Raw genomic sequence first — 27,400 nt, 5'->3', positions numbered from 1 at the left:
TTGTTAGCCAACAAGGAATCTACCATAGAAGGAGTTTCTTTCACCTAAGGTGTGACTTTGAACTAAATAAAACTGCTGGTTAGTGTTTCGTGTAACTGTGCTTGTCAATGTATGTAAGCGTGAGACAAAGACAGCGATCTTGATGACAGAGTACCACACAGCTGAGATACGTCCTACTCAAGTAGAAACTACACAGCCGTACATAACGGAGAGAATGGAGACAGTAAGACAGAAGGAGAAGGTCTGAAGATCAATCCAGAGGCCATAAGTAAAAATTAAGAAATTAGTAAAATCAAAATATCAAATGACGAGCTTAATAAACAGGTGATTTAAACACAGAAATAACCAGAAAACTTGTTTTCAAAATATGACCAAGGTGAGATGAATAAACCAGCAATACAAGGAAGTAAGAGTGAGCTCTGCCCACCTCTGAAATGAAAAGATCAGGGCCCGCATGTGCTAGGTGAGTGCTCTACCACTGAGCTACAACCCCGGCCTCTTTTTACTCTTTATTTTGAGATGAGGTCTCACTGAGCTACCGTGGTTGGCACCACCTGTCACCCAGACAGGCCTTGAATTTAGGATTACAGGTCCAGTTTAAACAAAGGCTTTCAATTTGGCCCACAAAGCCAGACAACCAACGTGTTACCAGAGGGGACGCAGTGATTCCGAAAGTCCAAATGGAAGGGTTGCCGTAAAGACGCAGAACTTAACCGCCCTAGAGTGGAAGATCCCCAAGACCACCGCACATTCCGTGACTTGCTAGGAGACCTCAGGAACTCAGGGTGGAGTTGTGTTCACAGCTGGGATTTTAACACAGTGAAAGGATGGAGACCCAGAGAACTCGGGGTGGAGCTGTGTTCACAGCTGGGATTTTAACGCAGTGAAAAGATGGAGACCCAGAGAACTCAGGGTGTAGTTGTGTTCACAGCTGTAATTTTAACGCAGTGAAAGGATGGAGACCCAGAGAACTCGGGGTGTAGTTGTGTTCACAGCTGTGATTTAACACAGTGAGAGCATGGAGAGTGAGGGCTTGTACAGCAGGAAATAAAATCCCGGGGACGGAGCGCAGGCCCCCAGGGTTGGCTCCCATGGACAGTAGTGTGCTCACAGCTGTGATTTACAGGAGCACTTGATCCCTTCTGCAACCAGCGGCAGCGAGGACCCCTGAAACAGTGTCTAGCAGGAATGCTGCTTAGCTTCTCAAACCCAGGTTCCTGCCGAGTCTCACCACAAAGGCATGGGCCAAATTGCTAGACTCCTCCAAGGGAGAGCAGATATTCAGCATAAACCACGTGTTTTCCCATGTGCCACGCTTTCCAGATAAGCGATGACAGAGCCCTTTCTGAAACTCGGGTTTTCTGGTATTGAACAAAGGCCGTCGCTGCAGGCAGACCTTTCCCAGGACAGCAGTGTCTGGCCTACCACATTAACCCCAACGCCAGACAGAGGAGTGTTTAAGTCAGTGAACACTAATGGAGCAAAAAAGAGTTAGCTTTTTAAAAACCCACAATTTGTGATGAAATATAAACGTGTGTGTACCACAGATGTCAGGAGACTCTCTCGTGAGGCTAAGAGGCAGACTAAAACAAACGGAACATAAATAAAAATAATGTAAATCAAATACCTTAACATACCATTCTCATCATAAGGAAGGCCAAGTAAGAATGGAGAAGGCCTAATCAACACAGTGAGAATGAAAAGAAATGATGATCATTAAAACAAACACACAAATAAACCAAAGGCTCTGAAAGCTCTGAGACTACTGTGGAGATGTTGATCAAAATGAATTTGAATATTTAGAGGACACATGTTTGCCATTACTAGGCACACACAGAAACCTCGCCATAGAGAAAGTTGTCCGTTACAGAAAGCTCTGGGCCCCGGTGACTTCGGAGGGGAATATTATGAGCTCTCCAAAGACCATTACACTCTCATCCTTCCTCTGCCCCCCCCTTAAGACCTTTTCCTCCCCTCCTTTTAGTTTATATGCACACATATGAAGTTAAGTCTAGTTTCTGCAAGTGAGAGAAACAAATGGTCTTTGTCTTTCTTAGTCTGGCCTATTGAGAGTGGGGAGGACATATGTGACGTGAAAGCAGGAGGAGGGACTACTGGGGAAGAAGGGGGATTAGCAAAGATGGGGAGGAAGAAAGGTCAGTGCGGGAGGAAGTAGAATGGAGAATAATGGCACACATGCATAACACATGCAACAAAACTCACCACTTTGTGTGGTGTGTGAAACAATTTCCAAGGACCAAGTGTTCACAACGCTACAGAAGTTGTTCTCGAATACAAGAAATGCTTACAGGAAAAAAGCCTCCACTCAGAATAACAAAAAGAGGGTATATAAACAGTGATAACCCAATGAGAAATATTAAAGACACACACGTGAGCATAGAAAACTTCAAAGATTTTTGTGGAGAACACCAGCTAGAATTTGAAGAGCATTCTTAGATGGGATGGCACAGTATAATAAGGATGTCCCCAGCTAGAATTGAAAGAGCATTCTTAGATGGGACAGCACAGTATAATAAGGATGTCCTTCAACCCAAAGAAGTAGACAAATTTAGAATCAATCTGGTAAGTTAAAACCTGGAAAGAAAAAGTCTTTGAAAGACAGTATACTTACTTTGTATTAAATATAAATAATACTCTAGTGTTAAAAGGGTCAGGTACTGCCTCATGAACAGATATCAGATTAGTAGACTAAAAACACAGGAAGTCAGGAAATAAACTCCAATATACAATATACAGAGATTTATCAAATTCAAAGCACAGTAGCAGAAGTCACTGAAACACACACAGACTGTTCATTAGATGGGGCTTGACCATGGGCTAGCCATGTGAACACTTAGGCCTGGATCCTACATTGTACACACTAACACATGAGTCAGCTAAAATATTTAAAATATGGAAGTTAGAAGAGGCTGTTTAGGAAGAGGGAAGGTGGCTATTGGAGGCAAAGTAAATGTGTATACATGTGTATAAAAAATCATAATAAAAGTAAATGTGTATACATGTGTATAAAAAAAATCACAATAAAAGTAAATGTGTATACATGTGTATAAAAAAACACAATAAAAGCCATCATTTTGTATTATGAACCTGTACTAATAAACTCATCAGAAAAATGAATTCAAGAGATCTAATGTGCCTCGGAGTAACTGAAGTTAATATTAATATAGCATTCACTTGAAAATTCCTGGAGTTTGTTTTTAACTGTTCTTACCAAATAATTAGAGGAAATTCACGTTTACTATATCAATTTAGCAAATATGCAGTGCATACACAAATCAAAACATACTTTATACCACACATATGTGCAATTGTGTGTAAATTTAAAAACAAAGTATTCTTTAATACACATGAAAGGAATGTGTTAATCAGGTATATTGAAGTAAAATAATATTATGTAAGTAGAACAAAAAATGAGTCATTTCTTCTATAATGTTATTCACAAGAAAAGGTCATTTAACTCTGATTCAAAACACAGATACACTAGGGGCTGGAGAGATGGCTAAGTGGTCAGAAGCATTTGCTCTTTTTTTCAGATGATTGGAGTTCAGTTCCAAACACCCATATGTGGCGACTCACAATCACCTGTAGCTACAGTTCCAGAGGATCCCACATGCCTCTGGAGACATGCACAGAAGCACACACACACTTTTAACTAAAATTAAAATAAAATACTTAATTAAAAAGAAATGTTAATTATAAATAAATATTTAAAAACCCAGACACACTCATAGAACAAATGAATAAACTTGATGGCATAAGTTTTTAAACATAAGGGAAGAAATCTCACCAAATAGAAGTGTATTTGCAAACCAGGAGAGTCTATTTACGTCGTTGCTCCCAGCTTCTGAATGCTTGAAGAAACTGTGCGCCAGAAAGAGAGGGGAGACTACAGCCAGGAGGGAAAACGGTCAAAGTCTAAGGCAGAAATTTGACCAAAAGTTATCAGCCAACCGGAGATACTCTACCCCACCCACCAGCTAAACGCAAATTCAAAGAAAAACGGGAGTAGCATTTTTCAACTAACACACGTTAGTAAAATTTTAAAAATGTGTTAAAACACCCCATGGACTAACCTGTGGGGAAACAGACATCCCACACTTAACTGTGGGAATTCGGAGAATAAAGGAGAATTTGTAGTATGTGAAACAAAAAAACTGTATGTGCATTTTCTTTTTGATTTAACAATTCCACCTTTAAAGACATGTCCTGAAAACACACAATAAGTGACAGAAAAAGACATATGCATGAGGTTACTTTTAGCATATTGCATCTAATTGTGTTGGAAGTTATCAAAATACCCATCCATGGGAGAATGGTTGAACAAGCTATGTACATTCACACAGAAGAAGGATAAATAAGTAGCCAACACAAGATTGGGGAAGACAGCTGTTAACTCTACAGAGTGACGTCCAAGATGCATTGTTAGGTGAGCGAAGCAAGAGACGATGAGTTTCTGCCATCTGTCCTTTTGATGTCATATGAACCAGAAGCTAAGGAAACCAGCTCCACGTTGGAGATTATGGACGCGATTTGGAAAGGGTGAGGATGGTGGGTCTGGAGTGAAAAGAATAGGGGAGACACTCTTCAAGTGTATGTTTGAATATAGCCCAAACAAGCCAAGAGTCAGGTGTGAAATCCTGAAATAAAAAAACAAATAAAGCCAAATTACTTTCAAATGAGCAACATAACCATGCTGAAGAGTGAGGGATGGGAACTAAAGTAAGTACATTATTATTATTATTATTATTATTATTATTATTATTGCTATTATTATTATTATTACTATTATTATTATTTCCAAGGATTGAAACTCAGGGCCTCACATAAACCTTGAACACAGTAGTTTGGCTCCATAACCTTAAGCTAACAACAACTAGAGAGCTCCTGCTGTGGGTTTGATATTGGCCTTGGAATCAGGGTATAGGCAATCGTAGACTACTTTCTATGTGTTCTACAGTTGAGTAAACAAGTCAAAACATATTGTGGGCAGTTACACCCGTTAGGTTTCTATTGCTGTAGTGAAACACCATGACAAAAAACAACTTGGGGGAAGAAAGGGTTTATCTCAGCTTACAGTTCTAGTCCATCTCTGATGGAAGTCAGGGCAGGAACCTGGAGACAAGAACTGAAGTGAAGACCATGAGGCCGTGAAGAAGCACTGCTTACCAGCTTGCTTCTCAGGGCTTACTCAGTCTGCTTTGTTATACAACCCAGGAATACCTGCCCAGGGGTGGCACTGCCCCCAGGGGGGCTAGCCCCTCACACATCAATCGAGAAAATGCCCTATAGATCTTCATATAGGCAATCTGATGGGTGATCCCTCAATTAAGGTTCCCTCCTCTCAGATCACTCCTCCCAGATCACATTGACAAAAAACTAACCAGCACAGCAACTAAGAGATTATCTCTAGAGAGTTAACAAATGGGGAGAGAGAAAGGCTAGACTAAACCCAATGATGTTGCATTGAGATCAGAGTCATGAATTCATGGTTTTTAATTGGCTGGTAGAAAGATAGAGAATTGAGCTTTATGGATGCATGCAGTGTGTGTGTGTGTGTGTGTGTGTGTGTGTGTGTGTGTGTGTGTGTGTGTGTTTAGTCCTGTCAGAATTGCCTTGGGAGCTGGAAAGATGGCTTACAAGTCAAAAGCACACACTGACCCTGCAGAGGATCCAACCTTGATTTCCAGCACACACACCAGACAGCTCGCAACTCTAAGTCCTGCTTCAGAGGATCAGATGCCTCTGGCTTCCATGGGCACCTGCACTTGTGTACACATACCCCAACACACACACACACACACACACACACACACACACACACACACACACACACCTAATATAAGAAAGGGAAACAGTCTTGTTCTTCTTCTACCACCTAGGAAACCATTCATTCAGCATTCGATTCCGCGTACTTGTATGCAGCGACATTCGAAAAGTTTCAGATATTCTTCAGGGAAAATGAGAGTCTGGATCTGCAGGCGTTGAGGCAGCAGGAGCCTGGTGAGTTCCCATCTGTCCCCACTAAGCACATTTGACAGAGGTAACAATATTTGTCATCTCCTAGGTTTCTGTTCAGTAGTGTTCAGTGACAGAGCTAGCAGCCTGAAACAGTGGACCCGACAAAAGGCGGGAATTTATCCATGTCTAGAATTTTCCATGGAATCACCCATTTCCTTTCCTCTCACTCCCTATCTGCGCTGTGTGCTGTGGGAGGCTGTTCCTCGGTTCCTCTGTGGCCTATCTGTTGAGGTTGCCGTGAGCACCAGGGCTCCAAGACCTGTGTGTGTTACAAGGAGTTGAGAGGGATCCCTGCCGTTCCTGTCAGGTAAGGCTTAAGAAAGCTTTTCTGTCTCAGGAATTCAAATTGCATTTATCTTCTGGTACCACCCCAAGACCTGGTGGGAATGATCAACAATCTTAGTGATGAATTCAGGCCCGGAATCTTGTGCGAGAGCCGGCAGGGTGCCTGCTTCTTACATGACTCCCTCTGTCACCCACTACTAGAGGGCTATTGATGCCAAATGGGGCCCCACTTCAGAAAACAAAACAATCAGGCAAGTCCATTTCCACTGTCCCTTGACCACACTGTCCCACAGTGGGGGTTTTTTTTTGGGGGGGGGCTTGTTTGTTTGGGGCTTTTTTGTTTTTGTTTTTTGGGGGTTTTGGTTTGTTTTTTTTTTTTGTTTGTTTGTTTTTAATGCTGAAATGAGCCCACATCAGACTCTATGGCACAGCGTCACGGTGGTGATGACATCATAGAACCTGGCCCTTGAACACAAAGTAGGGCTAATTAAAACAACCAGTTTAATCAATGAGGTCTTATAACGAAGGTAAATTTTCAGAGACACCAGAAGGTATAAGATGCTGGAAGACAAGCCTATGACTGTAGAATTACATATGCATTAGAAAGAGTGTTTTTTTTTTAATCAATAGCATGATAAAAATATATTGAAGTCAAGCATTATGGCACACGCTTAAAATCCTAATATTTAGGAGGCTGAGGCAGGAAGTTTGTGAGTTCTAGGCCAGCCTGAGTGTCTTAGTTAGGGTTTTCTATTGCTGTGAAGAGACACCATGACCACGGCAACTCTTTTTTTTTTTTCTATTTGACTTTTTTTGTTTTTACTAAATGTTTTCATTTATTTTACATATCAACCACAGTTTCCCCTCCCTCCTCTCTACCCATTCCAGCCCCTCTCTGTACACCCACCCCCATCCACTCCTCTTCTGTTTAGAAAGGGCCAGGCCTCCCCCGGGAGTCAACAACCCATGGCATATCAATTTGAGGCAGGATCAAGCTCCTTCCCGTGCATCAAGGCCGAGTGATGCATCCCAGCATGAGGAATAGTTTCCAAAAAGCCCACTCATGCACCAGGGACAGGTCCTCATCTCATTGCTAGGGGCCTTACAAACAGACCAAGCCACACAACTGTCACCCACATGCAGAGGGCCTAGGTCGGTCCCATCAGGCTCCCCAGCTGTCGGTCCAGTGAGCTCCCACTAGCTCAGATCAGCTGTCTCTGGACCACAGCAACTCTTAAAAAGAAAACATTTAATTAGGGTGGCTCACTTACAGTTTCAGAGGTCCAGCTCATTATCATCATGACAGGGGGCATGGAGGCATGCAGACAGACATGGTGCTGGTGTTGGAGCTGAGAGTGCTACATCTTGACCAGAAAGCAGCAGGAAGTCAACTGGCTGTCACACTGAGGGAAGCTTGAGCAAGAGACCTCAAAGCCCGCCTCCCAGTGACACACTTCCTCCAACAAGGCCCCACCTCCTAATAGTACCACTTCCTTTGGGGGCCATTTTCTTTCAAACCTCCACACTGGGCTACAGAGTGAAACACTGCCTCAAAAACCAAAACAACAGTAATAATAATAATAATATATTCAAGACTATTTAGGCTTTCAATGATCCTGGTGGATTAGAGAAGGGAAAATGGAGGCAGGAAGATTGTCAAAATGCAGCCTTGACACATACAGGGTACAAACTGCTGATTGCCCCAACCATGATTCAAGGGGCAGAGATGGTAGAAGCTGGAAGGAAGAATGAAAAATAACTTTAGCTATATTTGAGCTCTTGTGTTTCAAAGTTCTGTTGTGAACAGCTTGAAATATTTTAGTACCAGATACCATGTAGGAGAACTTTTAGCCTAAGCACAACTTCAAGACAACCTTGTCCACCTTAGGCTAGATTCTCTGATGCCTCAGGATACTCTGAATGTAGTTCTGAAGCACTTCGATGAAGTGACTACCACAAAATGTGAGCTGCATATAAAATTCATGTTATACTACATTGTAGTCTATTGAGTGTGTGGTAGCATTATGTTAAAAAAAAAAAAAGTAGCCGGGCGGTGGTGGTGCACGCCTTTAATCCCAGCACTCGGGAGGCAGAGCCAGGCGGATCTCTGTGAGTTCGAGGCCAGCCTGGGCTACAGAGTGAGTTCCAGGAAAGGCGCAAAGCTACACAGAGAAACCCTGTCTCGAAAAACCAAAAAAAAAAAAAAAAAAAAAAAAAAAAGGAGCTGGGCAGTGGTGGCGCACGCCTTTAATCTCAACACTCAGGAGGCAGAGGCAAGCGGATCTCTGTGAGTTTGAGGCCAGCCTGGTCTACAGATTGAGATCCAGGACAGCCAGGGCTACACAGAGAAACCCTGTCTCGAAAAACCAAAAAAGAAAAAAAAATGTGCCTTAATTTAAAAACATCTTATTGTGTCGGTGGAGTGCTTAGCCACAAATAAGACATCTTCATCAGACTCTCTTCTCCAAAGGTTCAGGGACCATGGCACATAGGAGTCAGAAAGATAGCAAGAGCCAGAGGTCAGGAGGACTGGAGTGAAACAATATCTTTTGCATATACATGACCTCTGCATTTATAGCAGCTGTGGCTGCCTATACAAGACCTGGATAAGATGAAGCCAGTCACCATTCCAGCATGGACAGGGAAGGTGCTCAAAATCCCCAAACCCAAATGAGGAACCATTGGTAGTTGGTGGCTGCTAGGGGAGGAAGAGTCAGTTTTCTTCAAAGGCGTGGCCCTAGCAAGGCAACTAAGCTGTACCCAGGAGTGAACGGGCCACACAGACTGGGGTCAGTGCACCATTAAAAAAAAAAAAAGAAGAAGACGCAAAGTAAAGAGAGTGGGAGTAGACACACAGGGTATGGATGGAGGAGGAGTGGGGATGGTGAGGATGATCAAAATACATCGTATGACATTCTCAAAGAATTAAAAAAATATTTATATTAAAGTAAATATTTAAACATGCTAGAAGCTACACCCATACAGTCTCACCAGCCTGACTGCTTAAATATGAGCTGAACGAGGACAACAACAATAGACAGGCCTCCACCCCTGACAAAGAACTACAGGCAGCTAAGGAGTGCTGAGAGTGGGAGGAATAGTCTCCCCAGGAAGGAGCTCACCAATCGGTTCTCCAGGACCAAAAGGACAGCCCTGAGAACATACAAGCAAGCAGTGTTACACAGACTGAGCAGGTTGTACTGAGGAGTAAATATACATGTGTATATATCAACAATTCATGAAAAAGAGGCCACGGATTTGAAAGAAATCAAGGAAGATACACAGGAGGATTTGGAAGGAGGAAAGGAAAGGGGGAATTGATGTAAGTATTATAATCTCAAAAGTAAAAGAAACAACAAACACTGCTAAAAATGTCAACAGACCTTCAATTTGTTAGAAACACAGTATCTATGAAGTGTGAAAGTAAAGCATAGGAGGCATGCTCAACGTTAATCTCATTCCTTATCTCTTAATGAGAGCCCAAAGACATGATGTTGACGTTGTAAAATAGTGTTTTTTTATTATGGGAAAAGGCTATTGTTAAGCATTATGAATTAACATTTTAGAGTTATACAAAGCATTCTAAGTATGGGTAATAGCATAAATACATACATAAATTTATTAATTTAAATTTTCCTTGCGTATATTCATTGTAATGGTAGCATGTTACATAAAGATTTCTCAAGGTAGTAAACCCTGGACAATGAGATGTATGATCACCCCCGTAGCCCACCCCTCCATCACCTTCCCTCCCCCATCTACCCTTCTTCCCCATCTCACCACTCTCCTATCCCTCTGGACACCTTCATTTCTATTTTCATGTCATACACACACATACAACTTTATGTATCTATACAAAACCTACAGACCATATAAGACACAAAATATGTTTTTCAGATTGGCTTAATTTGCTTAACATGATGACCTGTAGTCATTTTCCTGCCACGTGACATCACTTCATTCTTGACAGCTGAAAAAACTCCATTGTATATATTGATCCCATTTTCTTTATCCTTTTCCGCTGCCGTACATCTACATTGTTTCCATAACTTAGCTATCATGAGTAGAGTAGTGCTGCAGTAACGCTGATGTACCAGTGTCTCTGTGATGTGTTGCCCTGGAATTGCCCTGGAGTCCTTCGGCTGTACACCAAGGAGGGGTCAAACGGTAGATGTACATGGCTTCGAGCTGCCTTCCGTTGTGGCTGGGCTAGTTTACATTCTCACCAGCAAGGGATAAGGGTCCCATTCATCCACACCCTTGCTAGCATGTCATCTATTGTTTGTTACTTAATGGCTGCCCTTCAGGCTAGGGCGGTCTTTAATCTACTGTAGGCAGTTCCTTTAAAAACTAGTGTGAAAGACTCTATCATTTATGCATCTTGTTTTCCATAGACGTCAAATTCTTCAGTACTCAGCTGGAAAAATATCACAAGCAGCACAAGGACTCCGTAGCCCTGAGACCCACCCGAAACGTAGGCCTGCTCCTTATTGACACCAAGCAGCTGAAAGAGAAACTAATCCCATCACCCCTGCGATGCTTGGAGGTAACTGTGAGCTGGAAAAAGATCCACCACGTATGGTGCCTACCCTTATTATCATTTTAATTATGGTGTCTGCAAATATTTCAAACTTTAAAAAGAAATATGTTGATCTTGTGTATTACGATCGTTGAAATTATCATGAGAATATTGGTGACCCCTGATTTGCATACGTGTATGTGTGTGTGTGTGTGTGTGTGTGTGTGTGTGTGTGTGCATGCGTGCATGCACATGCACGTGCTGTTCCATGTATGTCTATAAGTGTGCAAATCCAGAGGACAAGCTCAGCTGTCATTCTTCAGAAACCATCCACCTTATTTCTTGAGACAGGGTCTCTCACTGGCCTAGAACCCACCAAGTAAGCGAGGCTGCTATGAATAAATTCTAGGGATCCACCCATCTCTACCTCCTCAGCCCCAGGACAGCAAATGCACACCACACTTGGCATTTTTATGTGAGTTCCGAGGACCGAACTCAGAGCCTAGTGATCGATCGTACAGCAAGCACTTTGCTGACTATCTCTATAGCCCCATCCTTGACTTGTAGAAAAAGACCCATATTCTTTCTGTTGCAGACATTGTCAGCTTTTAGCTACCATAGGGAAGGAGATGGCAGACTTCAATTCTCACTCCTGTTTCCTTGGAACATTTCCAAACTCAGTTAGAAAAGATACCACTAGTTGCTCTGTGTGCCAGTGGGACCCTTGCTCAATTAGAATCCCAAGATCAAATTTAAAGGATCATTTCCTGAGCTAACTCTTCTTCAGCATCCAGAATAACTCACACGACCAACAAAGCATTTCCTTTAGATGCAGCACACGGTTGCATCTTCTCAGATGCCTCCAGAGGACAATGGAAAAACACAACTGGAGAACTCCATGGCTCATCAGCCTGCCTATTGTTCTGTACACGTAGTTTAATCAGAACAAGTAAAGTCACCATGTTTATGCACTGCCTGTGGCTTCTTGCCCTGTTATGAGGACAGAGCTGGGGATTTGCGACAGAAATGTATGCCCTTGCAGGTCTGACACATTTATTGTCCGAACCTTAAGGAAAATCTTTGCTGACTCTAGGTGTGCATGATAGAAGACAGATAACAAGAAAGACTGGCAACCTGAATGCTAATTTCTGTTGTGGCTTTATGCGTATGACAGAGAGCTTTCTTCTGGTGTGTTGCTTCTTTATCTCTAAGAGAGAGAGAGAGAGAGAGAGAGAGAGGAAAGAGAGAGGGAGAGAGAGAGAGAGAAAGAGAGAGAGAGAGAGAGAGCGCAAGAGAGGCGGAGGGAGGGAAAGAAAGAAGAGAGGGAGGGAGGGAGGTAGAGAGGCTGGAGAGATAGTTCAGTGGTTAAGAACACTGGCTTTTCTCCCAGAGGTCCTGAATTTGCCTCCAGTACTCACATGGCAGCTCACAACCATCCGTTTAGATACTTTCTTCTGGCCTCCAAGGGCACCAGCCACACACATGGTGCACATATATACATTCAGACAAAAAAACAGTACACATTATTTTATATAGATATAATTGGAGTAAATACAAATTAATTTAAACATTTTTTAAGCACAACCAACATACCAATTCAAAGAAGATAAAATTCAAACTTGGGTGCTCAGAAAACTTATACACTCAGAAATGTTCAGAAATTGAGTGAACACTCAGTGTCCCTATAGCACCAGGCACTCAGTTTCTCTCATTCTTCTTTCTAATTGCTAGATATGCCATCACTCTAAGATGAGCATTTCCTCATGTTTATGAAGTGGTGGTTGAAGGTTTCATCAGGCTGGATATTTCCTTTCTATATAAAATGAGAAAGAAGAGATTAGAGTTTTATATACATCTCCCTCAGCCCTAAACAAAAGCTACCAAGGTCAGAGGTCCACCCGAGGCCAATCACTTTGTTCCAAAGAAATCTTGCTCATGTTCACCCTGGGATCAGTCAAACTTTATCTATGTTCCTGAGGAGACCAGTTTCCTCCAAACCACATGGCTGTTAGCCAACAGGAAAAGAGTGGACCTGGACCTGATGCTGAAGGGAGCAGGCTTGTGTCCACTGCGTAGGACAGGGAAGCAGAAGGCATCCTTGCAAGATGTCAGAGCACTAAGCAAACTGTCCCATAAACTCTACAACCTAAAAATGACTATCAAAATCCAGCCTTGCTTTTGTTTCATTTGAAAGGCAGTTATGTAGTGAGAGATTGTCCTCACACTCTGCTGTTTCCATACCCCCTGATTTAACAGCTGCCAAGACTTCTTCTTCTTCTTCTTTTTTTTTTTTTTTTTTTGGTTTTTCGAGACAGGGTTTCCCTGTGTAGCTTTGTGCCTTTCCTGGATCTCGCTCTGTAGACCAGGCTGGCCTCGAACTCACAAAGATCCGCCTGCCTCTGCCTCCCGAGTGCTGGGATTAAAGGCGTGCGCCACCCGCCCGGCCCAAGACTTCTTAAAGTATGCAAGAAAGCAGAAATGCTTAATTATTTGTTATTTTCATCTTCTTCTTTATTTCTTAGGTACTAAATATTATGCTTCCCCATTTGAGCAAGAAAAAAGTGGACGCCATCATCTCAGAGGCCCAAGATGCCGAGTATAAGCTTGAGTTCATTCCAACCACTACCATAGAATATGTGAACAGCTTAGTCTTCCTTGATGAAATCCAGGAGCGGGTAAGTGGTTATTCTCCTGTAATTCAGTGTCTTAGATCACACGGTAGGAAAGGAAGATGCATAGCAAGAAAAAAAAATGAGGGCACAGGGTCAGGAAACAGTTGCCTAAGTATCAGAAACACTTTCAGGCATGGTTAATGATGCCCTCTATTTTAACAGTAATGGCAACTAACCTTTACCAAATTCTAACCATTCAGGTATTGCATCAAGTTTTTACATGCCTTACATCTCTATCCTCACAAATACTACAGATGAGGAAACAAAGTGAAATAGACTGATATCCGAGGTCACAGAACTTGCATATGGTAAAGCTAGAATCAAAATCTAAATGTCTTCAACGACAAAGCCAACATTCTCAAGCATACTTTATTGCTATTCTAATTTTGCAGTAAGTGGTAGCATGGATGTTGGTCATCATAGGGTCATAATCCTTTAGCTTACACCTACATAACACCTCAGGATATTCTGTTAGAAGTGGACAAAAGCAACTCAAACTAGCTTAGGTAGAGACAGTCTCTCTGTTTCTGTCTGTCTGTCTCTGTGTGTGTGTGTCTCTCTCTCTGCCTCTCTGTCTCCCTCCCTCCCTCCTGTGAGTGCCTCTCTTGCTTGCTTTCTCCCTGGAAACTTGATCGATTGCCTCCTCCCCAGCTCTTCCCTGTGGCAGCAATATAACACTTGCCTCTAATAGTTAACTGTCCCTAAACTCATTACTACCAGTTTGGCATTAAAGCAGTGATAACTCATTTTCTAGACTATCAGAATTTGAAGAAATTTGACAGAGTAAAAGTTGGTCATCTGTAATTAACAGAGCTAATAGTAGAGTCTCTTTCGCGTGCTTGCAAAAGTAACGTTCCTGTCAGTTATTTCAAGAACAGCCCCTTCTCAAGGAGGCAGAGAGTTGCTGCGTCAGGCATGCTGCATCCCTGAGGACTAAAGACGTCAAAGATTTATCCTTACGTGTTCACTATTGTGTTTGGACAAAGAGCCAAACCTGTCGTGACCTACCCTAGGCCAAAATGGGACCCTCATTTAAGGATTCAAAGCTGCTTCACGGAAAGTCCCCCCACTCACGAGAGTAGCCAGGTTCAGAACTAACCAAGGACAGAACAGGACAGCTCCAATCCGCCCCCTCCGCCTGTCCTCTCTGCTTCTCATGTGACTGCTCTTTCTCCAACAGACAGGCTGCCGCTTCGTCAGCCTGTAATAGCAAACATGGCCGCCAGCAGCTCCCCAGGAGCAGCTGAAAGTCCAGCCAGCCACCAAAAGCGACAGAACGGATTTTTATGTACAGAGAATTAGGTCTATTTATAACTAGCTTCAGGTGCTAGATACTTTGTTGAAAGCAGTCCAAACTCATGTGAGTTAACATAAAAAATGGAAACATGGGGCTGGAGAGGTGGCTCAGGGGTTAAGAGGGATGGCTGCTCTTCCAGAGGACCTGAATTCAGTTCCTATTGCATTAAGCAGCTCACAACTGCCTGTAACTCTAGCCCCAGAGGATCCGGACACCAGCTTCTGGCCTCCTCAGGCACCCCACAACACACATACACCAAATAATAAAATAGTTAATAAAAGAAAAGAAATGGAAAATGTGTTCTAAGTTTGTTTGAGATGTTCTGGAAGCTATGGATAGATCCAAAGGGTGAAGAGTGGGGACTCGAAAAGCAGAGAAGAAACAAAAAGGCCTTCCCTGTTCCTCGCTGAGCTCTGTTCTTCTCTAGAAAACAGCTTCTCAAAAGGGCCCAGACCAGAGCAGAGCAGAGCCTGGGTGCTTGTTCAGAAGGTGCATCCTTGGGCCCCTCCCTAGGCCTTGTTAGTCAGAAACTCTGGGAGGAGCACTTCAGCCTGTGTGAAGGAGCTTCCTAAGGCCACTGTCCTGCAAACTACAGGCAGAGACCTAGTCTCCACAAGCCCCCTCCCCCAACTGCAGTCAAGGTCTCATGCTAAGGAACAGTAGTCAGCTTCCGCACAAAAGCAGATAGTTGTGTTCACACCTACATCTAACTCTGGCCGTGCTCAAGAGGAAGATCAGTCGGAGCTGGATTCTCCAGGTCCCAACTGTGTGAACGTGGCGGCTTATATAACCACGCGGTAGAGTTGGGGTTGAGGGATTTCCTCCAAACTGCAGAATCATTTGTTCCCTGAAAATTAAGGAACACAGGAAACACACTGTCCACTGAAAGTAGATCATCGAGTTTGGTGAGTAGCCATTTGGGATGCAGTGAAATAATTTAGCAAATTATAGCGAAGTATCACCACAGATCTGGGTTCTGCACCTGTGAACTAGGAACATGGTCTTCCCACACCCGAGGGGCTCCTCCACAGTGACAGCTGCTCAGTACATGCCCCTGACGCTCAGATGCAAACAATCATAGCATGTATGGTCTTAGAAACTGGCTGGCACTGTTTAATGCGACAAGGAACAGGAAGTGGGGAGAGAAACTGATTTCACCTTCTAAGACTACTTAACTGTACTCATCTCTGAACACTTACCCCCAACTCCATTACCCAATTACCTGTACTGTAGTCATGCTTGTATGTATCATGTGACCAGCTTCAGCCAATTAGATGGCCATGCCAAGTGCGCTCATGAACTGACCATTAACACTTTGATGTTCATATCTCATAGCGGCGTCTCCTATCAGAAGACACTGCTACTCTACTGTGTTTCACGAACGTTTCTCTGCAGATCGAAAGCCTGGAGGAAGAAGGGAATACGGTGGTTCAGATGTACAAGCTCATTGAACAGTACCAGGTGCCCACGCCTCCTGAAGACTTTGCCGTCTTCGCGACTATGAAGCCATCCATTACTGCCGTGCGGAATGCCATTGACAGGTCCGTGGGTGATCGAGAAACAAGCATCAAACAGTTTTGTCTGCACTTGGGTCGAGACCTTGAAGAGCTCAACAATGAAGTGAATGAAGTCAAGCTGCAAGCACAGGTAAGCAGGAGCAGATCTTTCCAAATAATCCATCCAGTTCGGGGATGACCGTGCATTTACACTGTGCATCACTGTCTATGTATATATACACACTATGGAATTTATTAAGCTAATTGATCTATCCATCACATCACATCCTTATTGTTTTGTGGTGAGAACCTTACAATTTATTCTTCAAGTCATTTAGAGACTATACTTCATTTCAACAAGTTAGTTTTTATTTTTCCTGTGTCTCTTCATTGTCTCCGTCATGACAGTCTTCTTAAGCTCCTGAAGTACAAATATCTTCTTAAGTTCTATGAACCACTATGATAAATGAATTGACCCTAAGGAGGAGTCGTGGGAACCTCAGGTCCAGGGAGTTGCCGTCGGCATCAGAAGGAGAACAGTCTTGGGAAGGAGCCCTCCACCTGTGGCATCCGAGGGGTCTCCAGAAAGATAGCATCAGGCTGAACTGCATTGGAGGACACTCAGCCCGGTGCTGATGCAGAACTGCTTCGTTTGCTGGGAGGGAACTCACACACACACCTAGTATCCGAAGCACGTTGTGAGAAAATACTTGAAGGATCTGACCTTCCTCATTGTCTCTCACAATTCAAAGCATTTTCTACTGCTTTATTTTAAGAAGGAAACTTTCTTTCTATCACGGCCCTCTCTCCCCTGTCAAATTCAGATCTCCACAGCTGAAGTCTTGTTTCAAGCAGGAAATGAAGGAGACTGTCTCAGGTTCTATTTTATCATTGTGTGTGTCAGAGGTGGAGAGGGGGTAACACGTGTGCCAGGGCACTTGTGTTTGCAGGTCAGAAGACAGCTTGCACCTTTCCATCACTACGTGAGTCCCAGGACTCAAACTCAAGTCATCTGGGTTGGAGGCGAGGGCCTTTGCACACTGAGCAATGTGGCCAGCCCCTACATTCTGTTTTAAAGAGTCATGTCCCCATTTCATGTCTTCTGCAGCTCTCTACTTTTTACTAGGCTGACATATAGCATTTAGGAAAAAGCCAACCATTTTTTAACATAGTTTCTAAGAGTCAAAGAGAGTTAGGGAAAATGCATTTTGGAAACAGGTTTATTAATTCCCCTAACCGTCATGAACGAGTAAGTCCGCCTAACCAGAACCCACATTGATTTTACAGGACCCACAGATCTTGGATATTAATGCTGACCAGGAGAAGACAAAGATGATGCTGAGTGAGCTGCAGACCATTCTGGATGACCTTCAGAAACGCGCCTTTCAGTATAAATCCTACCAGAAGAATTTCAAGGTAACCACGGTTGTTCACATCTGCTTCCAGAACGCATACACAAAGGTGTATTTATGCAGAATTGCTTTCAACAAACCAGAACCGCTCAGTGGACAGCTGTGCTCTGGTCAGTGTGCCGCAAGCACACCAGGGAAGCCGAGTACACAAGAGGGCTGGAGGGCTGGAGAAATGGTAGATAAAGCGCTTGATGCACAGGTGTGAGTACTGAGTTTGGATCCCCCATACCTGCACCAGAGTAAAAGCCCGGTGTAGCAGCCTGCCTGTAATCCCAGCATCTGGGAGTTGCAGACAGGGTATCCCCAGGGCAAACTGGCTAGCTAGATTAGAAGAATTGGCAAGTTCTGGGTTCAGTGCTTCTAAATATCTAGCAGAGAACAATCAAGGAATATCCAACGTCAACCACAGGCCTCTACATGCCTATGCGTACGTGCATGTGCGTGCACGCGCACGCGCACACACACACACACACACACACAATGTGCCCACACACATACAAACATGTACACACATGCATGTGTATCACGCATACATACAAATGCAAAAAACTAGTATAAGTGAGAGACAAAATATCCTCATGGGAAATTCTCAGCCAAACCCCCCTGAAGTTGCTATGTTAAAATGAGTGTGCATTTCAAAATGTGGTTCATTACAGCCCCTCTAGCTTTTCTTTTTCTTAAGTAAATTCAAGCTTTTTCTGCATTTGCATATATTTTGATTTCATGAGCTTTGCCTGACTCATCCTGGTGTTACATGAAAGAAGAGCTGAACCAGACGATAAAGTGGGTCCCAAAAGGGAGGTTTGGAAGGCTAAGGATGAAGAGAGAGAGAGAGAAGAGAACCAAGAGATGCTCGCACCTAAAACAGCATTTCCAGAGAGCAACAAGATAAATGAAAGACTAGAAAAGAAATAATTCCTAAGATCAAAAGCAGGAGGTCACCAGGCATGAGGAAGGTGCTATTGGTGTCTCAGAAGTCTTGGCAGAGTGGCCTGCGCCTCACATCATGATGCACCGGCTCACTCCAGCGTCCAGGTCCTCTCCTGAGGCCAGGCCTTAGTCGAGCAGTCTGAAGAGTAACACGCTTGGTGCCGGGCAATGAGATAGGTGTAAACCTGAGTGAGGGAATAAAGCCTAAACGGAAGCACAGAAGAGTCCGGAGAATAAAGCAGTCCTGAGCAAAAAGAACAAGGCTGGAGGCAGGGCAAAGCTGCAGAGCCAGAGGATCAAATCCAGAATTCTACCGGCGCAACAGTTGACACATAGGTCAGCAGACCAGACTAGAGGACCTGGAATTAAACCCACACAATGACAGCCGCCTGGATTTTGACAGAAATGCCGAAAACATACACTGGAGAAGAAAAGCCTCTTCCATAAATGGTACCAGGAACCCTGGGTATCCACATATTCAGAATGAAGCAAGATCCCCATCTTTTACCTTACACAACTATACATATTTGTCAAAGACTTCAGTGTAAGGCCTGAAGCTGCCAGGGGAAAGCTTCAAGATGTCAGCATAGGCAAGGCCTTTCTGGAAAGGACTCTACTATGCATGAAATTCAAAAGCTTCTGCACAGCAAAGAAAACAAGAAGGTAGAGGGAAGGAACAGCCTGCAGAATAGCAGAGAATCTTTTCAACTGATAGATTAATATCTGGAATTTATTGTGAACTCAAAATACTAAATACACAAAAAGATAAGCAACTTAATAAATGGGCTAATGAGGTGAAACAACAGTTCTCAAAAGATGAAGTACAAATGACCAATACATATATGAAAAATACTCAATATCCTTAATCATCAGGGAAATGCAGATTGAACCTGCATTGCAATCCATCCCACCCTAATCAGAATGATTACTATTAATCAAACCCCAACGGACATGATGGTGAGGGTATGGGGGAAAGGAGCTGCTATACACCGCTGGTAGAAATGCAAATTAACTTGGCAACTATGGAAATAAATATGATGCAGCTATACCACTCCTGGTGTATATCTGAAGGACTTTAAGTCAACATACCACAGAGATATCTCTGTATCCATATTTAATGCTACACTATTCAAAATAGTGAAGTTATAGAATCAGCCTAAATTCCCATCAACAGATAAATGGATAAAGAAAAATGTGATATGTGTACACAGGGTAGTTCTACTCAAGCATAAGGAAGGATGAAATTATGACATTTCCAGGAAAAACAGAGGGAAATTCTTGTGTTAAGTGAAATAAGTCAGACTCAAAAACACAAATACCATGTATTTTCTGTGATTTGTGGATTCTAGCTTTTATATAGATTTCATTTAAAATGCATGTGTGTGTCTTGAAAACAGAAGGGAGATGAGGAAAAGGAGACTCTCAAGGAAAAGAGAGAAAATATAGGGCAGTGTATGGAGTAGAAATGATCACAGTACTTGATACACTTGAAAGAAATTATAGTGAATACATGCCAGTTAAGAAGATAAACAAAAACAGGGGCTGGAGAGATGACCAGTGGGTGAAGAGTTCATACTGGTCTTGCAGAGGACCTGAGTTTGGCTCCCAGCACCCAAACTGGGTGGCTCAGAGCTGCACAGCAACTCTGATGTGTCTGGCCTACTTGGACATCTGTACTCACATGCACAAATCCACCCAGAAATACACATAATCAAAAATAAAACAAATTTTTAAAAATAAGAAAATCAGAAAAAAGTTTGGGGGATGGCTCAGCCAGAAAAGAGTTTTTCTGTACAAGCACAAGACTTGAGTTTTATCCCTAGATCTCATGATCTAAAGAAGCCAGATGTGTGGTACATGCTTATCCTAGAGCTGGGGGGAAGGGGACAAGGATAGCCAGATCCCTGGACACTCTGGTCAGCCAGTGTGGGCTACTTGGTAAACTCTGGGCTAGTGAGAGACCTTGTCTCAAAGCAATGAATCAGTTACTTAACTGGAACCTGAAAAATAGTCCCCTAGCTTCCACATGCATGCATACACTCACACATCTGCACAAATATGAACACACATGCGCGCATGTGCACACACACACACACACACACACACACACACACTCTAAAAAGGAAAGAGAAAAAAAATCAAATCATGTCATATGCAACATAGACGAACCTGGACATTTACCCTCCATTGAGATGAGCCGATCACAGAAGAGCAAATAGTGTGTGAAACATCTAAGGCATCCTCACAGGCGTGGGAATCACCACTGTGAGTGCCATTGTCTGAGGAGGGGAAATGAAGAGTTGCCTGCTCAGTCAGTATAACTTTCCATAACTGTGGAATGAACAAGCACCGGTAGCCGCTACTGATGTTGTAAACACTAGATAGTTAACAGAACTATACACATAGAGATCCCCTTCAAAAATAGATCTCACGTTATGTACTTTTACCATAACGTTAGGGGGAAAAAAATCTCTAAAGAAAAAGTGGGGTGATCAATGGCTCCGTGGGAACAAGTATGAGGACCTGAGTTCAGATTCCCCAAACCCATGTGAAGTCACTGTAATCCCAGTGCCCCTAAGAGAGGAGGCCAAGCGAGGAGAAGCCTTGGATGCTTGAATGGCAGGTAACCTGGTGTATGGAGTAGCAAACAGCAAATAGATCCTGTCTCGAACAGGATGGAAGGTAGAACCATCACCATACTTTATTCTCTAGTCTCCACAATGCGCCATGCCATATGTGTGCCTCACACTCAAATGCGAGCAAGTGCTCATGGCCCCCATATACAGAGTAAGCACGTACTATGCACACGTACACACACAAACACACACACAAATAAATAAATAAATAAATAAATAAATAAATAAATAAATAAATAAAATAAAATAAAGCCAGATGGTGGTGGCAGACGCCTTTAATCCCAGCTCTCGGGAGGCAGAAAGCAAGCGGATCTCTGTGAGTTCAAGGCCAGCCTGGGCTACAGAGTGAGTTCCAGGACAGGCTCCAAAGCTACACAGAGAAACCCTGTCTCGAAAAACCAATAAATGATAGATAGATAGATAGATAGATAGATAGATAGATAGATAGATAGATAAAATAATAAAAAATAAACCTTTACAAAAAGAAAACACCTTCAGATTGTCTGCATTATTCCTCTCCACAAGGTTTCTCTACAGATCATGTGGTTAGAAACAGCGGGGCTATTCAGTGATCTTAAACCTCACTGCCTTCCACCGTTTCCCCCAGCAGCCACCACATACATATGTTCTTCTTCCGTCCCCAAAGCATAGGAGCCCTGAAGGAAAGCAGTCAGTCAGAAGACTCACCATTTCCCCCCAAAGACCAAGCGTCCAAAACCGAAGCCCACAGTGCTCCCCCAGTAATGACCCTGCTCAGGATATGTAAGTTGTAAGGAAATGTCATGAACTATATTTTGCTCCTCAAAGGAGGAATTATAATGTGTGTGGCACTTTGTAGGGTTTTTAACTTTCAGTCGTCGCTCCCTCCCCCCCCTCCCCTCCCCTTCCCTTCCCTTCCCTTCCCTTTCCCCATTTAGGACCCGCATTCTTCCAGGAAATGACTGCACCCAGAGTGGCCAGCAGGACGAGACAGTCGTTCTGTCTGAACCCTAAGCTCTGCGTTTTGCCTCTTGTGTTTTAAAGGTGGAAGTGTCCAAGTTTGATGCTCTGGAAGAAGTTAGTGCTGAGCTGAGGCTCAAGCAGCTGCTCTGGGACTCCTTGTCCGAGTGGGATAAACTGCAGCAGGAATGGCTGAAGGTAGGGAATCAGCTCTCAGTGGTTATGGTGTTTTACTAATCCCACTGAATATGAATAATATGAGATGTATTTCAGTAATCGAGTGTCTTCTCATCGTCAGTGAAATATGTACCTCAGCACTCAGAAAGTTGAATTCACACATCAGAGTGGGGGAAAGCAGCTATGGTGGACTTGAAACTCAGAAGTTAGAAAAAAATAGCTTCATGTTCTTGTTCGTCTTTCATGTGTCCAGTTTTGCATTCCAAAAGAATTCAACGTGTGCGGTTCCTTTGAGGCAGTGGTTATGAAATCTGGGCTTTCTCTTTAGTTCCATTGGCCATCGTCAGTAGGAACTAGACATGACTAGTCACCGAATGCATTTGTCACGTTGGCCCACTTAGAAAAAGCAGGGCAGAGGTTTTGTAACCTGAAAAGTTCTGTTTTTTTCTTCTACTTCAAATCATCCCATTACAGTGTTACTCAATGTATAAATTGTATTGCTTTGCATAAAATAAAGTATGATTTTATGAAGACATAATCAGTCTTCTAGTTAAATATAAGAGGCCCTTTGTCACTGAATGCTACAAAGCAAACTTTTCTTCTAAGGCAGACTTGCTGGCTCCTTTGTTTACGAGGGCTGCATGGTGGAAGTGCCCACGTCACATGATGTCTGATGGCAGTATGAATTCTAAACACAGTGTTGCCATGAAACACCCCAGTGTTCTTGAGGACTGTTGGTTTGAGTTGTGATTTACCTACTTAGATGTCTGTTAGCTTAGGCTTCTGTTCTTCTTGTCCCTGATGGAAGGAGGCCATTTTGTTCACACCGGTAGAATAGTATTGGAGGAGAGATCTCAGCAGTGACTTCTCATGTCTATGGCGTCTAGTCTGACAGCCACCCTAGCTTCACTTCAAGGATCTACCCTTATTCAAAACTTGAAAAGGAAGCAGATGTGACCACTTTCAAGTACGATCAACCCTGGAGTACCACTCTCTCAAGTATGATACAAGTATGTGGAAACTACCATCTGCTTCACAAATAGTTTACACTCCTCCTTCATCCTACCTGTGATAACGCCTGTAACCAGAGGCCACATGTCTGAATAAAAAACCAAATGACATAGGAAATGTTTTCCAGGTAATATTCCAGGTGATGGGAGAGGCAGAGAGGCATTTAAAAGAGTAAAGTCTCTCTCTCACAGAGCCCACCTTCTGGTGGGAGAGACCAACGGCAAACAGAAAAGAGGCAGAACATGTGTGATATAACACGTGAGAGAACCTCACATGTTCTCCTATAACTCACGTGTCAATGACTTGGAGAAGTTTCTGACCACCACAGTGGTTAGAGCAGTGGCTTCCAGAGAAGATTGTGCCCCTCTTATGACGTCTGCAAGAAGACCATAGAGGGCAGAAGGGATATGTGGGATCTAGGGGAAATAAGAAACCATATAGGGTTACAAATTTTTTGTTACCCTCAGTCCACATGACAGACAGGCCAATAAATATATAGCCTTATACATATATATAACTAAAAATACAAATATAGATATATGTGTATTTTAAATACATATTTATCTATTTTTATATAACATAATATTTATATTTAATATATTTATTTTTATTTTAATATATAATATAAACATATGAATGATAAATACATCTTTACACTAGTATATTTTATGCATTATTATAACTTCTTCGTTAGCTCGTTTCTCCTAAAAAAAAAAAAAAAAAAAAACCTCTATAAGCATTGACCCTCAAGGATCACAGTACTGCACCTGATGGTGAGCGAGACAAAACTATGATAAGAACTATGGCAGTTGACATTATAAACAGCTGTTTCCAAGCCTCCAGATTGATTTGGTTTAGAATTTTAAGGGCCAGAAAAATTCAAATAAAGTAAAACTTTTATAATACTAGAAGCTTGACTTTTATCATGTGTTTTAACTTTTTTTTCCCCCACAGTCCAAATTTGACTGTTTGGATCCAGAAGCCCTAAACAGTCAAGTTACCAAATATGCTAAATTTGTGACGCAATTGGAAAAGGGATTGCCGCCCAACAACGTGGTGCCCCAGCTCAAACAAAAGGTGGAGAGAATGAAAGAAAAGGTAAGAGGGGATGGGAATCATTTCAGAACCAAACTCAGATGCCCTGGGTGTTGTTTTCAGGAAAAAGAAATAACAATCTGATTTGACTGGTGAAATTGTTGCAGTTGCGTGTGGTGATGAGAAGCGACACTGGGTGTCTGTTAAGTGGTAGACACACTAATGCCAAGATGCTGATGCCCTCAGCACATGGGCAGCAAGCAGGCTTGCCTGCTGCAAACAGCCTTATCCGTTTACCCTGTGTGCCACACAGCCAGGCACTGTCCAGATGTATTTAGTGTGAAAAGTCAGGGAAGCCAGGTAGCACGCATATAGGGCTAGTTTGAAACTTTGTGTCACAGCCACGCCAGTCCTTAAAAAGGGCCAACGGGCTGGGTGAGACTGCTCAGCGGGTAAAAGGCTCTTGCAGCCAACCCAGAGGTTGACCTTCCCATTCTGACCTTGCCTGTATCTCCCTTTTTATTGAGACCTCTAATAAATTCATAGTAGTTCATTTACACGCTCTGTTCCCCCGTGTGCCATTTCTGGGTTTGATTCTGCTCTCTGTCGACTCTCGGGTGTGTTCTGTTGTGTGTCTTTTCATTTTTTGTTGTTTTGTTGTTGAAACACACCTGCAGCTGTGGGTGATTACTGGAGTACATGATTTGCAGTCTTGGAGATGAGCATTCTTTTTCCTCGGTTTACCTTTTTGTTTGCCGTGTTATATGAACTCCAGTTAGGAGTTCAGCGGGGCTTGAAATAGGATGTTGCTACAGTTGGCCTCACAGCACCTGGGTCTTCTTGTTTTCTAGTGACACCTACTGCTTCTCATGTGAGCTAGGTCCCAGAGGCTGTTTTCAGTTTTTTTTTTTTCTCCTAGACCTGCGTCCTTCTTTTTTGTTGTGCCCCACTGAGAACCGGTTTCCTGTAGCTTCCCATTTTGACTGCATTATTTTTACCTGACCAAGGATAGCCTGGTGGGAGGGGCAAAGAGGCACTTATTCATTCACGATTAGCTCTACTCAGTGAGGCACTCCATCCTTGCCCTCTGTTCTGGTCTTCAGAGAAACACGTGACTACCAGTTTCCCCAAAATTTGTAATTAGTTAGCCGCCCTGAAACCCCATGTTCGCACAGTCTTAATAAAATTCCTCACTTGCGTTGTTCTCTTGAATTTTCTCCACTGTGGGTGCAAGTGGTGCTGTTTTCACATCTCTATATTTATAAATTGAAACCATGTACAACGTGTTTTGATTAATTCCACCCATCATCCCTCCCCTCCAACTTTTCCCCAGTCTCACCCCCACCCCCAACCTCATGCACTCTTTTTCACGCACTGAGTCTGATAAACTCTACCAGTATGTTCATGGGTCTAGGACCACGCAGTACAGCATTGGCACCCTACTCAGGGCCACACCCCTGAAGAAAACCTGTGAGGCCTGCTCCCAGATGCCAGCAGCTACCAATAGCTCCTCATTTAGCTAGTGACAGGGCTTCCTGAGCCCCTCCTCCATCCACGCTGGGGCGTGACAGGCTTGATCTTAGGCAGGTCTTGCGCATGTTGTACTTTTTACAATTAAAAATGCCCTGCCTCCAAATGTTTGCTCTCCAGCTTCCTGTGATCATCGACCTGAGGAACCCAACTCTGAAGGCGAGACACTGGGCCGCAATTGAGCAAACTGTTGATGCCCTCCTAGTGGATGTTGAAATTCCGCTGACCCTAGAGAGGCTGTCCGAACTACACGTCTTTGATTTTGGTGAAGAAATCCAGGACATATCTGGACAAGCTTCTGGGGAAGCTGCCTTAGAGACAATTCTTAAGAAGGTAAATCAGGGAAAAGCCAGGTGTGGTGGCATATCCCTTGCATTTCAGCACCAGGGAAATGGAGAAAGGCGGATGAATCCCTGGGCCTTGGGCCAGGCAGCCTAGCCCACTTACAAAGTTCCAGCCCAGCCAAAGACCATGACAATCAATCGGTAAGCGAACACCTGAGGAATGGCACCTGAAGCTGACCTTTGACTTCCACATACACATGCTCTTGAGCACATTTGCCTATATACATACACCCACACATGTAAACACACGTATGTATAGACACACACACACACACACACACACACACACACACACACACACACACCATAGCATGTGAAGGTTTACAGATACAACATAAAGATTACTAGTATCTGTGTTATCTGGATGGAGTTTTCACCAACCCAAGCAGCATCCTCTGTCTCCTTGAATGTGTCTCTTGGTGTTATATATTCAGTCTATAGCCCAAGCAGAACCCGACAGCACCAAGGTCGGCTATGTGCCAGCTTTTATAAAGAACTGCATGCCAGAGATTTTTTTTTAACAGAATAAATAAATATGAAACCAAGAAAATCAGTGGCTTCCAACCAAGAAAAGGGTCTTGAGAATTTTAAGGGCCATAAGGAGGAAAGCGGGGTATTAACAGTTTTCTCTGATTTCACGCCATGTGCCTTTACGGTGTGTCTAGACACGCGAGTTTAAATTTCCTCATGCTTGAACTATTTCTAAGGTGGAAGATTCTTGGAAAACAACTGAATTTGTCATCCTTCCTCACCGTGACTCTAAGGACGTATTTATCCTTGGTGGCACAGATGACATACAGGTATGTAAATGGGTTACAGGGAAATCTATGGTAAATCAGGCATGGTGGCACACGCCTGTGATCTCAACATTTAGGAAACAACAGCAGGAGGATTGCCATAAATTCAAGGCCAGCCTGAGCTACATAGCAAGTTCTAGGCTAGCCAGGGATAGATAGTGAGACTCTGCCTCAAAATAAAGAAGGAAAGGAGAGAGAGAAGGTGAGGGAGGGAGGTGGAAGGGGGGGAGAGAGGGGTGATTTTATGGTAAAAGTCCTGACTATACCTCCTGAAGCTTCTG

General features: G+C 43.2%; 1 protein-coding gene across 1 annotated transcript in view; it reads left to right on the top strand.

Annotated features, from left to right (window-relative positions):
• The window catches only part of Dnah6 (dynein axonemal heavy chain 6), a 205,061-nt gene that overhangs the window by 32,672 nt on the left and 144,989 nt on the right, over positions 1-27,400 (top strand). The window contains exons 12-20 of the mRNA XM_059258003.1: positions 5,901-6,021; positions 10,719-10,870; positions 13,366-13,518; positions 16,208-16,459; positions 17,596-17,724; positions 22,310-22,423; positions 24,368-24,511; positions 26,099-26,311; positions 27,030-27,122. Of these exons, the coding sequence (XP_059113986.1) occupies positions 5,901-6,021; positions 10,719-10,870; positions 13,366-13,518; positions 16,208-16,459; positions 17,596-17,724; positions 22,310-22,423; positions 24,368-24,511; positions 26,099-26,311; positions 27,030-27,122 (1,371 nt within the window). The remainder of the gene's footprint in view (positions 1-5,900; positions 6,022-10,718; positions 10,871-13,365; positions 13,519-16,207; positions 16,460-17,595; positions 17,725-22,309; positions 22,424-24,367; positions 24,512-26,098; positions 26,312-27,029; positions 27,123-27,400) is intronic.

This window comes from Peromyscus eremicus, chromosome 3, assembly GCF_949786415.1.
Source record: "Peromyscus eremicus chromosome 3, PerEre_H2_v1, whole genome shotgun sequence".
NCBI lineage: Eukaryota > Metazoa > Chordata > Mammalia > Rodentia > Cricetidae > Peromyscus > Peromyscus eremicus.
This window is presented reverse-complemented; position numbering and strand designations above follow the sequence as displayed.